Source organism: Macaca nemestrina, chromosome 15 (assembly GCF_043159975.1).
Source record: "Macaca nemestrina isolate mMacNem1 chromosome 15, mMacNem.hap1, whole genome shotgun sequence".
Taxonomy (NCBI): Eukaryota; Metazoa; Chordata; class Mammalia; order Primates; family Cercopithecidae; genus Macaca; species Macaca nemestrina.
In genome coordinates this window covers 98,780,844-98,795,041 of record NC_092139.1, presented here as the reverse complement: position 1 = coordinate 98,795,041, position 14,198 = coordinate 98,780,844, and the positions used below count along the sequence as shown (strand labels likewise).

Here is a 14,198-nt window from a genome sequence, read left to right as displayed (position 1 = left end):
CCTGGGCTGACATTTGACCTCTTCCAGAATCATATACCCTCTTGAAACCACAACCAACCCTCAGTGGAGACCTAAGGTATGCTCGCCCATCCTAGTGTGGGGACTTAGGGGTGGGGGTGGGGGTGGGGGCGGGGGCTTCCTGGATGAGATTGTAACCCCCCAACAAATTCACCTTGCCTGCTGCCTAGACAGAGCCAATTTATCAAGACAGGGGAATTGGAACGGGGAAAGAGTGATTCACACAGAGCCGGCTGTGGGGGAGATCCGAGTTTTATTGTCAGTCAAATCAGTCTCCCAGAGCATTTGGGGATCAGAGTTTTTGAAGATAATTTGTAGAGGCTTGGGAAGTGGGGAATGCTGACTGGTCAGGTTGGAGATGGAATCACAGGGGGCCGAAGGGAGTTTTTCTTGCTGTCTTCTGTTCCTGGGTGGGATGGCAGAACTGGGTGAGCCACATTACCAGTCTGGGTGGTGTCAGCTGATCCATCCACTTCAGGATCTGCAAAATACCTTAAGCACTGCTCTTAGGTTTTACAATAGTGATGTTATCCCCAGGAGCAATTTGGGGAGGTTCAGACTCTTGGAGCCAGAGGCTGCATGACCCTAAACTGTAATTTCTAATCTTGTAGCTCATCTGTTAGTCTTGCAAAAACAGACTGGTCCCCACCAGGCAAGAAAGGGGTCTTTTTGGAAAAGTGCTATTACCAATTTTGTTTCAGAGTCAAACGATTAACTGAATTCCTTCCCAAAATTAGTTTGGCTTGTGTCCAGGAATGAACAAGGACAGCTTAAAGGTTAGAAGCAAGATGGAGTCAGTTAGGTCTGATTTCTTTCACTGTCATGATTTCCTCATTTACGGTTTTTGCAAAGGTGGTTTCAGGATGGCTAAGCCAACATCTCAAGGATGAGTAAGAACAAGCCAGGTAAAGGAGGGGGAAAAGTGTTTTGAGCAAAGGGAACAGCATGTGCAAAGGCTCTTAGAGAGCGTGTTAATTGAGGATATTAATGTAGTTCTGTGTGGTTAGAACAGAGATGTGGGGAGTAGGTGAGGTCAGCTGGGCTCAGATCCTGCAGCGCCCAACAGGCTTCAACATGAGGGCCAGAGAGGTCAGAAGACAGATATAGACAGTGGAGAGACCTGGCTATGTTTGTGTTTTAGAAAGATTGGGCCTGCTACCGTTTGGAGAACCCCTGTTCCAAGATATAAAATGGAGAACCAGAGAAGAAAAGGGTTTGTTCAGGGTCATAGAGCGAATCAGAGGGGGTAGGGCCTGGCCAAGAAGGACTTGGCGGGCAGGCACAATGGACCAGGAAAGGGGCAAAGGCAGCCTTGTTCAGGAGTCTCAAGGAGGCACGGGCACAGGGTGTCCACTAGGTGACAGCAGAGGCTGGTCCAAACTCCAGGGGCTTCCAGCAGTACCCACCCTGCTTTTCCACAAGCCTTCCTCTTTCCATTTCCCTGGTCTGGGCATCAGAATGCCTCTCTCCTAACCCTCTTCTCCAGACCCCAGAGCAGCAAGGAGAGCCCTGGGTGTCAGGAGGCTCAGAGACTAGCCCTAGCTCCATTTCCCCTCTGCCATTGACATTGGGCAAATTCACAGATAAAAAATTGCTTGAGAACTTGAGTCTTTGGCTGTAGAAATGGAAGTGGCATTATTAGTCTACCAGGAGCCACATTCTATAGTTAGATCTCCTGCTGAGCCTCTTGATCCTCCTTTAATGCTGCCTGTCCACCCACCCTCTTCATTCTATCTTGTGAGTTAGACTCCCAGAGACTCTCCAGGGCCCCAAGGCCCAGGCCAGCCCCAAGAGGGAAGGAAGGGATATAAGCTAAGTTCTCTGAGTTAGAGCCAACACAAACAGCCCATGTTTAAACCTCAGCCAAGGGACCTTGCGTAGAACAAAAGAGTGGATGGATGTGTCTCAGGAGCTTTGGGCAAATGTGATCTCCTCCTGGGGCCTCCATTGTGAAATGAGTTGAAGAGTTCTTGGGTGTTTTCACTTCACTCCTGCTGGGCAGGGTTACCAGGTATAGTAAACAAAAACACAGGATGTGCAGTTAAATTAGAATTTCAGGTAACTAAAAAAATAATTGCAGCTAGGCGCGGTGGCTCATGCCTGTAATCCCAGCACTTTGGGAGGCCAAGGCAGGCAGATCACTAGAGGTCAGGAGTTCAAGACCAGCCTGGCCAACATGGTGAAACCCCATCTCTACTAAAAATACAAAAATTAGGTGGGCGTGGTGGCGGGAGCCTGTAATCCAAGCTACTTGGGAGGCTGAGGCAAGAGAATTGCTTAAACCCAGGAGGTGGAGGTTGCAGTGAGCTGAGATTGTGCCACTGCACTCCAGTCTAGGCAACAGAGCAAACTCCATCTCCACTAAAAATACAAAAATTAGTCGGGTATGGTGGCACACGCCTGTAATCCCAACTACTTGGGAGGCTGAAGCAGGACAATTGCTTGAACTTGGGAGGTGGAGGTTGCAGTGAGCCGAGATCATGCCACTGCACTCCAGCCTGGGTGACAGAGCGAGAGTCCATCTCAAAAAAACAAAAAAAAATTAAAATCATATGTCCAAAAACTTGTACATGAATGTTCATAGTAGCATTATTCATAATAGCCAAAGAGTGGAAACAACCCAAATGTCCACCAGCTGATGAATGGATAAACAAAATGTGGTATATCCATACAATGGAAAATTATCCAGTCATAAAAAGGAATGAAGTACAAATAGATGCTACAACCACAGATGAACCTTGGAAACATGCTAAATGAAAATTGGCAATCACAAAAGACCACACATTGTACACTTCTTTAGATATGAAATGTATAGAATATGCAACTCTATAGAGACATAAAGTAGATTAGTGGTTTATAGGGGATGGGGGGAGAGAGGAAGGCAGAGTGACTTACAGGATTTCCTTTTGGGATGATGAAAATGTTCTGAAATTAGATAGTGGTGATGGTTGCACAACTATGGATATACTAAAAAACATTGAACTGTATACTTTAAATGGATGCATCGTATGGTATGTGAATTGCGTCTCAAAAGTTCTGTTACCAAAAAAAAAGTCAGATGGGGCTGTACTTATCTGAAGGCTTGACTGGGGCTTAAGGGTCTGCTTCCAAGTAGCTCACTCACAAGGATGTTAACAGCTTCAATTCCTCCCTCACCACATGGGCATCTTCATAGGGCTGCTTGAATGTCCTTTTTGTTTTTTGTTTTGTTTTTCTTTTGCCTTGCTTTTGAGGCAGTGAGATCCTGCAACTCTGTTGCAGTTGGAGTGCAGTGGTACAATCATGGTTCCCTGGAGCTTTAACCTCCAGGGCACAAGCAATCCTCCCATCTCAGCCTCCCAAATAGCTGGACCACAGGTGTGTGCCACTATGCCCAGCTAATTGTTTTCTTTCATTGTTTTTTTGTTTTTTTTTTTTTTGTTGTTTGTTTTTTTGAGACGGGGTCTTGCCATGTTAGTCAGGCTGGTTTCAAACTCCTGGTCTCAAGCAACCCTCCTGCCTCAGCCTCCCAAAGTGTCGGGATTACAGGTGTAAGCCACCACACCTGGTCCTGCTTGAATGTCTTTGTGACATGTCAGCTGGCTTCCACAGAGTCATCCAGGAAGAAGAGCAAGAAGTCAGGCACAATGCCTGTTATGACTTAGTCTCAGAAGTTACCTCACTTCCACCACATTTTATTTGTTAGAAGCAAGTCACTAAATATAGCTCATACTCAAGGTAGGGGAATTAGGCTCCACCGTTTGAAAGGAGGAGTATCAAAGAATTTCTGCACATCTTTTTAAACCACCACAGCTTCTAATGTTGCTCTGTGACCTAGAATGATTTCTGTATTGTCCCTGACTCCCCATCTCTCTCTGTCTCTCTTTCATTCTAGTTTAATATGCTATTGAATTGAATAATGTGTTTCTTCCCATCTACTGAGATGTTTAGTTTTAGACACAAGTTGCGTCTCATTCTTTGTTCCCTCAACTTAGGGCTGGGCTTCGTTGATGGCAGGTATGCTAGAGGCTGAACTACCTGGAAATCTTACAGGCATGGTCCTATAGCCATAGATTTGTACTCCATAACCCTAGGATCTCCTGGAAGAAGACTGCCTTCTGGGCTTCCTCCCCAGAGGCCTGACTCTGTCTGTCTTACTGGGTTTCCTCTCCTGGTCTGCAGTGGAGACTGCCCCAGCAAATGGGTGGGTACTTTCCCAGATGTGGCAGCAGTCTTCTAACAACCTCCAGTCGCAGCACCATCAGGATCTGCAGAGCAGAAGCCACTGTCTTCCTGGGAAGCCCCCCAGCCAAAGTCTGGTCACAGCTGGGACACTAGGGCTTGGCCATTTCTGCCCAACTGTGACTCTTCTACAGGCAGTCTTTGCACCAGAGCTCCCTGTTGGCTGGCTGAGACTTTTTCAGAATGGCACTGCAACATGAGGCTCTTCTCAACCAACCCTCCTTCCCCTCTCTTCCCATAGATGTCAGATCTGAAACATGGTCGGAAGGCTTTCCCTGCCCAGTCCTGCTTCTTCCCCCTTTATCTTTCATAGACATTTCCTCTGATAAATCTCTTGCACCTCTAACTCTAGCTTGGCAGCAGTTTCCTAGAGGACCCAGCTGACACCCAGGCCCTGGCCCCTCTCTGTGGCTGCCAGATCCCAGTTCCCTGGGGACATGAATTCCCTCTCCACCCCTTCTGACTGCTCTATTCCCTCTCCCTTCCTCTCTCTTTCACAGGCTGTGTCCAGAGTCTCAACCTGTGCCTGGTACATAGTAGACTCAGTAACTACTTGTTTTTGAATGAACACAGAATACTCTGGAGCTAGGCACAGCCCGTCCCATTCTCCTGGCATAGAGAGCCACAGAGAGGCCCCTGGGTAAGGCTGGGAGTGCCAGCTCTATGGGGCAGAGGGAAGGCACCCTTCAGGCCACTGGGGAAGGAAGGCCTGAAGCTGGGAGGCTGTGGGAGATCCAAGAGTCTCCCAGGCCCCAGAGAGGCCCTCCCCACACGCCAGGGGAAGTTGAAGCTGGCTTCTCTCTGGATCTGCTGGGTGAGCCACTCCTCTTCTTGGGCCTTACTCCACACCTCTCAACTATGGGATGAGAAGCCCCACCCTGCCTGTCTCCCCAGGGAGGGGCAGGGGTAGTGAGCTTCAGGTGAAGTCATGTCTGGGAAAACATGAATGGGAAAGGGCAGGGCACATGGGGTTAGGGGGTTTGCCCTCTGTGTTCCTGGGCCTGGGGTCACGGTGTGGAGGGGACAGAGCAGAGAAAGGAAGAAGAGAGAAGAATTAGGAGAGAGGGAGAGGTGGAAACACAGAAGGAGAGAGGGAGAGAGACCCAGACACAGACACACGGACACACAGAGAGGGAAACAAAAGACAGAGGAAAAAATGAGAGACAGAGAGGAAGGAAATGAGAGCTAGAGGAGGCGGTGAGGGGAAAAAAGGAGAGAAACCAAAAGACAATGAAACAGAAAGAGGAAAACTGAGAGATGGGGGAGGAAATGAGGGAGGGAAAGAGAGAAATTAAGAAAGCAATGTGAAAGACTGGGTGCGGTGGCTCATTCCTGTAATCCCAGCACTTTGGGAGGCCGAGGCGGGCGGATCACAAAGTCAGGAGTTCAAGACCAGCCTGACCAACATGGTGAAACTCCATCTCTACTAAAAATACAAAAATTATCCAGGTGTGGTGGCAGGCGCCTGTAATCCCAGCTACTTGGGAGGCTGAGGCAGGAGAATCGCTTGAACCCAGGAGGCAGAGGTTGCAGTAAGCCAAGATTGAGCCCTTACACCCCAGCCTGGGTGACAGAGCATGACTCTGTCTCAGAAGAAAAAAAAAAAAAAAGCAATGGGAAAAAGAGGTAAAGAGAGAGAGAAGCACAGAGAGATACTCATAGAGATGGAAGGGCAGAAACATGAGAAAGAGAAATAGGGAGGTAAGAAGCCACAGAGAGAGAGAGAGGCGAGGGAGAATGAAGCAGAATGGGACAATGAAAAACTGTAAAGAGAGAAAGAGGAGAGAGAGACAGAAAAAAATGGAGAGAAAATCAGATGGAGAGTTAGAGAGGGAGACAGAAACATGGAGAGAACAGACTTGGAGGAGGTAGAAAAAAATGAGAATCAAAGCCAGAGAGAGAAAGAGACCAAGAGACAGAGGGATGGGAGAGAAGCCAAAAAGGAGACAATGCGTGCTGGGGACGGATGGCGAGAGACAGGGATAGACGATCACACTGGGAGGAAGCTGGGAGGCTTCCTGGAAGGCAGGACCCCTCCTTCTCTCATGAACCCCCACCCCTACTCCCCATTGGCTCCTACTGCACCCTGCCCTACCCAGACAGGTGGAGAGCCAGAGAAAAGCCTCAGACCCCCTTCCATCTGCAGGACCCAGGCCTTCCTGTCTTGCTGGTTTGGGCCCTCTGCTCCGGGGCCTCTGAGGGACACCCAGGTGGCAGGCAGGATTCTGAGCCTGTCCTGTGACTGACTGACATGTCTCTGGGTGGAGTCTGGACAGAAAGCTCAGTGACACCTTCCCTCAAGGCCTCGGCAAGCTCCAGCCTGCTGCTCTTTGGGACCCAGACTGGAAAAGACCTCAAAGGTCAACTCCACTGTACTTCTCACTGTACAGAGGGGGAAACTGAGTCCCAGAAAGGGACAGGGACAAGCCTGGAGTGACCCAGGCAGGTAGAGTCCTGGCCACTCTTCCCACAGTTGCCATCTAGCCCGAGCTCTCAGATATCACAGATGCTGTGGCTCCAAAATCTTGGGACTTGCTTTCTCCTGAGTAAATGGCTTCCTGGCCAGGGGTATCCTGAGGCTTTAGTGATGGTGTTTTGGGCGCCAGGAACTGTGCTGGGAATCTAACCCAACATCCTGTGAAGTGACTACTGTGATTATGCCCATGATACAGATGAGGAAACTAAGACTCAGAGAAATTAAGATTTCCAAGCCTAGGGTCAGTGCGGAAACCCAAGCTGGAACTGTATGACCTCGAAAGCTGGGCTCCTGGTGTCACACCTCCCAGCTTCCCCAGGTGATGGGCAGGGAAGCGCTCGGCAATGTGGAAAAGGAGGCAGAGGTGGGTGGCAGTTCCTATGATGGGAGGAAGTCTCAGCATGATGGGTTTTCAAACATCAGAACTCTTTGCAGAGGGACTCACTTTTGTTCAGCTACATCCTTGCCCTCGGGGATCCCAAGTGTACCTTCTCTGCCACCAGTCGCTGTGCTCCACACCCCCTTTCTCAGCCTCTGGGGAGAAGGGGCTTGGCCCCTGGACTACCCCTAACTTCTTTCCCTTCTCTTCATTGTTCCTAGCTAGACCCTTTGAGCCACAGGCCCAGGCTGGTTCTGAAACTACAGAGATGGACCTGCCAATCCTGCAGCCCCCTTCCACCTCTGCCACACAGTGAGCTCCCCTTCCCCAGCTCTGCCTCTGGCTTTACCTCACTGGGGTCATCCCCTGGAAGAGACTCAGATGGAACCTGGGGCAGGGGGAGGTTGGGGAAGCAGCAGGCTAATGGGCAGATAGATGACAGACAAGTCACTGTCCTGGCCAGCCCTGACTCCCAGCCAGACCCCCAAGAACTACACTCCCCTCCTCTAAGCCCTCCTCAGCTGAAGCCTGTCACCTGAGGTTTTCCCACCCTCACTGCGCCTCAGTTTCTTCATCTGCACTATGGGTGTAAGCACCCTGGCCTTACTAGATGGTTGGAAGCTGGGCTTTGGGACCCAGGAACAAGCCCTGGGTATAGCCCCTTCCTGATGGAGAGACTCCTGTCTCATGAGGCACACATGATGCCTGCTGTGTCCCCCAGGTGGCCAGCAATGGAGGTGGCCACAGACATATACCGTGGGCCACTCTCTGCCACTCTGGGGACCATAGTTCCTTCAAATCCAGAGCATCAGCCCTGCTCTATGCGGCTCTCAAGGCCTGTTCCCGCTGTGTCTCCCCCAGTTATCAGACCAGGAGGGTTGCTGCAAGGCTAGGCCCATGCTTGGAGTCCTAGGAAGTGGGGAGCCCTGGGGCCCTGTCCCCTGAGTATGCCTTTCTAATAACCAGGACTTGGCAGGGGAGCACCTCAGGTGGCACTCCCTTTCCCAGAAGCCTTGGGAGCTCCCAGGGTGGTAGCTTCAGAGCCCCAGCCCTGCCCTCACCTCCTTCACCCAGCTCTGGCAGAGGCCCATGGCCCCCTGCCAACCTGATGGAGGTGGGTGTGGCAGCCACGACAGTGGTAAGGGTGACAAGGGTGGGTTCTAGGGGACTCCCCCAAGTTCCTGAACCCTTTTCCTTCCCTTCAAGGAGATGCGAAAGCCCCCACCTGGTCCCCATCCCACAGCTTAAGGCTTTGGCTCCCACAGTCCCCATCCAGGCAGGGCTGGCAGCAGGTGACTGGATGGCGCTGGGAAGGGCAGGCAGAATGGGGGCGTGGGCCCTGGCAAGTGCACTCCTCAGCCAATCAGCATCCTGCCCGGCCGGTAGATTCGGTTACAAGCCCAAGATCACCCCATACTCCAGCCTCTTTCCTCCTCCTCCAGCAGCTCCATTCATTGGTCCCGCTGCACCGGGCCTGCTGGGTTCCGCTTCCGTTCCACTGCTCAGCTGCCGCCTCGTGGGGCCACCAAGGGCAGGCATCCCAGGGGCTTTGTCTGACTGGACTGGGCCAGTGCAGAATGGGGGTTCTGGAAGGGCTGTTCGGGATGCTGGGCTTCCTGGGGGTGGCCCTGGGGGGCTCCCCTGCCCTCCACTGGTACAGGACCTCCTGCCACTTGACCAAGCCCGTCCCTGGCAACCCACTGGGGTCCCTGAGCTTCCTGGCCAAGGATGCTCAGGGACTGACCCTGATCCATGCCCGCTGGGATGCGCATAGGAGGCTGCAGGCATGTAGCTGGGAAGATGAGCCGGAGCTCACTGCAGCCTACGGTGCCCTCTGTTCTCATGACACTGCCCGGAGCTCCTTCATCCACGCCCCTGGACCTGAGCTGCAGAGAGCACTGGCCACTCTTCCGAGTCAGTGGGAGGCATGCCGAGGGCCTGAGGAGAGTCCAGCAGGGGCTAGGAAGAAGCGAGCAGCAGGGCAGAGTGCAGTCCCTGGTGGAGGGCACCAGCGAGAGAAGAGAGGATGGATCATGCCTGGCACACTGTGGTGTGGAGTTGGAGACTCTGCTGGGAACTCCTCAGAGCTGGGTGAGCCATAAGGGGTGTGTGGGCTGGGGGTTCTGATCAGGGAGGCAAGGTTTCTTTAGCCCCAGCCCTTACTCTCCTAGGCTGTGTGTCCGTGGGAGAGTGACTTGACCATGGTGAACCCCAATTTCCTTATCTATAAAGTGAGGGTAATCACAAATCTCCTCATGGGGTGCTTAAATGAGGTCATGGTTGGGGAAGGTCTTATTCAAACCTGGGAGTCCTCATTAAATACCATCCAAGGGACTGGGCAGACTGGGGGAGCATCCAGGCTCAACTGAGCCAAAAAGTCATTACCCTGGAGGAGGCTTCGTGGGCACGGGGTTCCCAGTGGAATGGATGCTGAGACCAAAGGCTGGCTTCAAATCCCACCTCAGCACATACAAGCTGAGCAAGTCACTTCCCCTCTCTGAGCCTGTTTCCTCACCTGTAAAGGTGATACCTCCCTTTCAGGGCTGGCTGTGAGCCTGGATATGGGAAGTGCCAGGCATGTGGAAAATGCTTAGTAAAGAGTGCTATTGCTTAGATGGTAATAAACATAGACGAATTTCTTACACTTTCAGTACAGATGTCTGTGCATTTGTGTGCAGGGTTGGGGGAGGACGTGGCACCTGAGTCAGAGCAGGTTGGCATCCTGGCAACACCTCCTTATGCCAATGAGAAAGGTTGCACCCTGCCTGTTTGCCATTTCGTCATACACACATTCATAATTTTGGATTTTATTTGGGGCGCGGGCTTGGGAACTCTGGAGGCAGACTCCAGTTCCCCCGAGGAAGACCTTTCCATGTATTTATGGGTGGCCTGCCTGGCATTTAGAGTTGCCCAACAGGGGCTGCAGCTTGGGTTCTCTTTTCCAACTTTGAAACTCTGAGAGTCCCACAGAAGGGAGAGTGACTGGTCTGAGGACCCCCATGGCATTTGTGTCAGGGCTGGGATGAGAACCAGGTCTCTACCCTCTTGCTACCAGGGGAGCATAGCTGGTGCGTGATGCTTAGGACCCTGCTGAGCTGGTGCCCCCTCCCCTCCCTGCAGGGGTCTTCCAGGGACCTGATCTCTGTTGCCGGGAACATGACCGCTGCCCACAGAACATCTCACCCTTGCAGTACAACTATGGCATCCGAAACTACCGATTCCACACCATCTCCCACTGTGACTGTGACACCAGGTTGGTGGCAGGCAGCGAGGGCCCAGAGCTCAGGGACAGGGCAGAGTTACCCAGTCCCTGGGTAACTAGACATTGGGATTGCAGAGGATCTTAAAGGTCAGCCAGCTTGGACCCCACAGTGCAGGTAGGAAAGCTGAGGCCAGAGAGAAGGGACGCTTGGACCCCAAACCACCCAGCTGGTAGTGGCAGGGTGGGCTGGGGGAGGAGTCAGACAGCCCTCCATGCCCCACGGTCCTGAGTATCTGCTCTGGGCAGGTTCCAGCAATGCCTGCAAAACCAGCGCGACTCCATCTCCGACATCGTGGGCGTGGCCTTCTTCAACGTGCTGGAGATCCCCTGCTTTGTGCTGGAGGAGCAGGAGGCGTGTGTGGCGTGGTACTGGTGGGGCGGGTATGTGGCCACCCCCTTGAGTCCCTTTCCAGACAGAGAGGGATCCCAGGCTCCAAACCTGGTGAGGGAGACCTATCTGTCTGTCTGTCTTCCAGGGAATGATGTCCCATTCTGTATGTCCTCTCCTGAGGGCCCGGGATGCAGACCCTTCTTGGGTGTCCCCCACAACCCAGTGGGATGGGGGATGGGACCGGCAGGGGATTGGTCTCCGTGGAGATGACCCTGGGGGCTTCTGGGAGGGGGTATTTCTAGTCACCAATTGCCACCAACTGCCATCCCCCAGGTGTAGGACATATGGCACAGTGCCCCTCGCTCGCCTTCAGCCCAGGACCTTCTACAATGCCTCCTGGAGCTCCTGGGCCACCTCCCCAACTCCCAGCTCCCAGAGCCCAGCCCCTCCCAAGCCTCGACAGAAGCAGCACCTTCAGAAGTGGCCACCACAGCAGAAAGGGTCCAAGCGCCCCAGCAAAGCCAACACCACAGTCCTCCAGGACCCTATGGTCTCTCCCAGGCTTGATGTGGCCCCCACAGGCCTCCAGGGCCCACAGGGTGGCCTAAAACCTCAGGGTGAGCTCAGAACCTAAGCTTGGGGGTTCCTGACTTGAGGGGGTATCCCTGCCTCTGTTTGGGGGTAGCCATGTGTCGCCTCTTTTCCTGCCCCAGTTTCCTCCTGGGATCTCCCAACCTCTCCCATCAAATCGCACTGCAGCACTGGATTTTCATAATCCACAAATGTGACCACATCACGCCCCGCTGTGCACCCACCACCACTCCTCATCTCGGCCAATGATGTCCCGACACCCGGAGGCCCTCAAGCCTTGGCCCCGCAGACCCTACCCCCAGTCAAAACTCTAGTTTCACGAACTTCACTTGGTTCCTCAAAAGCACGAGGCTCTCCTACCACGAGGCCTTTGCACATGCTGTTCCTCCTCTCCTCCTCTTCTCTCCCAGCCTCAGTTTAGCAGCCTCTGCCTCCTGGAAGCCTTTCTTGACTAACATCAGTATTCTGGGCGTCCCCCATGGCAGTACTACTGTTTGGGGACTTGGCGTTAGTCCCACAAGGGCAGCACACTGAGGGCACAGAGACTCTCAGAAGGCATGAAATGGAAGGAGGCTGTGTGTGTGACTGAGCACATGTGCTGGCGTTTCTCCTGGATGGCACAGGCATTGGTGGGGCCTCCCTGGTGGACTGGGCTCCCATCAACACCACACCCACCCCTCAGGTGCCCGCCGGGTCTGCCGCAGCTTCCGCCGCCACCTGGACCAGTGTGAGCACCAGATTGGACCCCAGGAAATCAAGTTCCAGCTGCTCAACAGCGCCCAAGAGCCTCTCTTCCACTGCAACTGCACGCGCCGGTGAGGCCCCTTTGAACCCCTGTGGGGTGGGCTGCCTGCTGCCAGGCATGGGAAGGGGCCCCTGGCTGGCAAGGCCCTACCCCGGCCTGAGCCTGCCTCTGTTCTCAGTCTGGCACGCTTCCTGAGGCTCCACAGCCCATCCGAGGTTACCAACATGCTTTGGGAGCTGCTGGGCACAACCTGCTTCAAGCTGGCCCCTCCACTGGACTGTGTGGAAGGCAAAGAGTAAGTGATGTCAGAGCCAGGAGGGATGGGGGGCTTTTCTCAAGGGATAGGTTGCCTGTACCCACTTTGGGTGTTTGGGCCAAGGGGGTAAGGGAAGGGATCGGGAGACCTCTGAGCTCCCATCCATAGCCTCATCCCTCTACCCCCTGCTGCCCCAGGTCCAGCGCTGCAGTTGGCCTCTGTGGGTTGCATCTTGGCTATGTCATTTGATTCCCACGTGACCTTGGCAATTGGTTCACCTTTCCAAGTTTTCACGTCTTTGTCTGTAAAATGGTCGTAGGAACCAAGGAAATGGCAGGATGCACGTAGGTCAATCCCTGCCTGGCACACAGCAAAATGTGTACTTAACTCACTCCTAATCCACAATCTCATTTGGTCTTGAACTCCTGGACTCAAGCGATCCTCCCACCTCAGCCTCCTAAAGTGCCGGGGTTACAGGCGTGAGCCACGGTGCCCTGCTTTCATTTGGATTCTGATTCTCAAAGCCAGTTCCTTCTTAACTTTCCTATTTCATAGATGAGGAAACTGAGGCTTCTGGCTCAGGTTTCCACAGCCAGCTAGTGGCAGATCCCAGGCCTCCAGGTACCAGCGTGGTTTATTATACCCTTTCTCCGTGAAACTCACCCCTCTCTGCCTTGCTGGTGACTCTGGCTCCAGCCCTCTCTCTCTCTGGGCCTCAGCCCCCCTGTCTGCAGAGTAGGGTGGGATCCTTGTCAGCCCTGATCATCTGCCCCACTTTTCTCTCCTTACAGCTGTTCCAGAGACCCTAGGGCCATCAAGGTGTCAGCCCGGCACTTGCGGAGGCTTCAGCAGAGGCTACGCCAGCTCCAGCATAAAGGCACAGACGAGAGGCAGGCATGGCCTTCCGAGCCCCTGAGAGGCCCCGTGTCATTCTACAACCAGTGCCTGCAGCTGACCCAGGCAGCCAGGAGACCCAACGGGCAGCAGAAATCCTGGAGCCAGTGACCTCAGTTTCAGCTTTCCTGGGTACCAGCCTGGACCTTGCCCGTGGCTTTGCCAGGCGCTAGGAATCTCAGCCTTCCTTCCATAGGTTAGACTGAAGCATGGCAGAGGCTGTTGTGGACAATCAAGAGGCTGAATGAGGGGATCTCAAGGCCCAAATGCTGGAGCACATTATGACACAACTCTTCTCTGCCTGGATGTGGTGTTCAGGAAGCTCATTCAGATGCCCTAGGCTTTGGTGACTGCTGCAATGTGAAGTTCCCATACAGATGGGAATGGGGAAAGGGTAACTTATTGCAGCAGACCCAGGCACTACCAGGAGGAGGTACATGTATGTCCATGTTGCAAAAATAATACATGCCTCAAAAACCTGCCTAGGGGAGCCCCAGTGCCTGGGTGCTGTGGCCTGGGGTAGCAGATGGGAAGTTAGGATGTCACAGAAATGTCTGTGTCTGAATCCAGAATCGGGGTGGGTGTTGGAGAGGGCTTTCAGCTCCCTCCTTCCAGGGGGGCCCCTTCCTGGCGCAGCCCTAAACCTAAATTCAAATCTCCTCCATGCCCTTGAGCAAAGGACCTCCCTCTTGCACTCTAAGCCTTAGTTTCCTCCCCTGAAAAAAGGGGGTGTCTAAACAGGATCTACCTCATAGGGTTGTTGAGGACTAAGTGAACCAATACATATACAGTGCTTAGCACTTAGTAAGTATTCCCTCCCCGCGACACCTGGCTGAACTATGGTTTGTTGTCTGATCTTGAGAGGTTGATATAACCTCTTAAAAGCCTCAGTTTGCTTACCTGTGAAATAGGTCTAAGAACAGCACTGATCCCACAGGGTTGCAGTGCAAACTAAAGGAGATGGCATGTGTAATATATACAACTGGTGCCTGGTAAATATCGGTTCTGTCATTCCCTCACCTCTT

General features: G+C 53.1%; 1 protein-coding gene across 1 annotated transcript; it reads left to right on the top strand.

Annotated features, from left to right (window-relative positions):
• The first annotated feature begins 8,581 nt into the window (after window positions 1–8,581).
• LOC105487211 (phospholipase A2 group III) lies at window positions 8,582–14,174 on the top strand. The gene is made up of 7 exons (XM_011750578.3): window positions 8,582–9,185; window positions 10,215–10,347; window positions 10,603–10,737; window positions 11,021–11,304; window positions 11,961–12,093; window positions 12,202–12,318; window positions 13,071–14,174. Exons 1-7 carry the CDS (start codon window positions 8,672–8,674, stop codon window positions 13,282–13,284), a joined length of 1,530 nt encoding a protein of 509 aa, XP_011748880.2. The 5' UTR covers window positions 8,582–8,671; the 3' UTR covers window positions 13,285–14,174.
• Window positions 14,175–14,198: the final 24 nt, after the last annotated feature.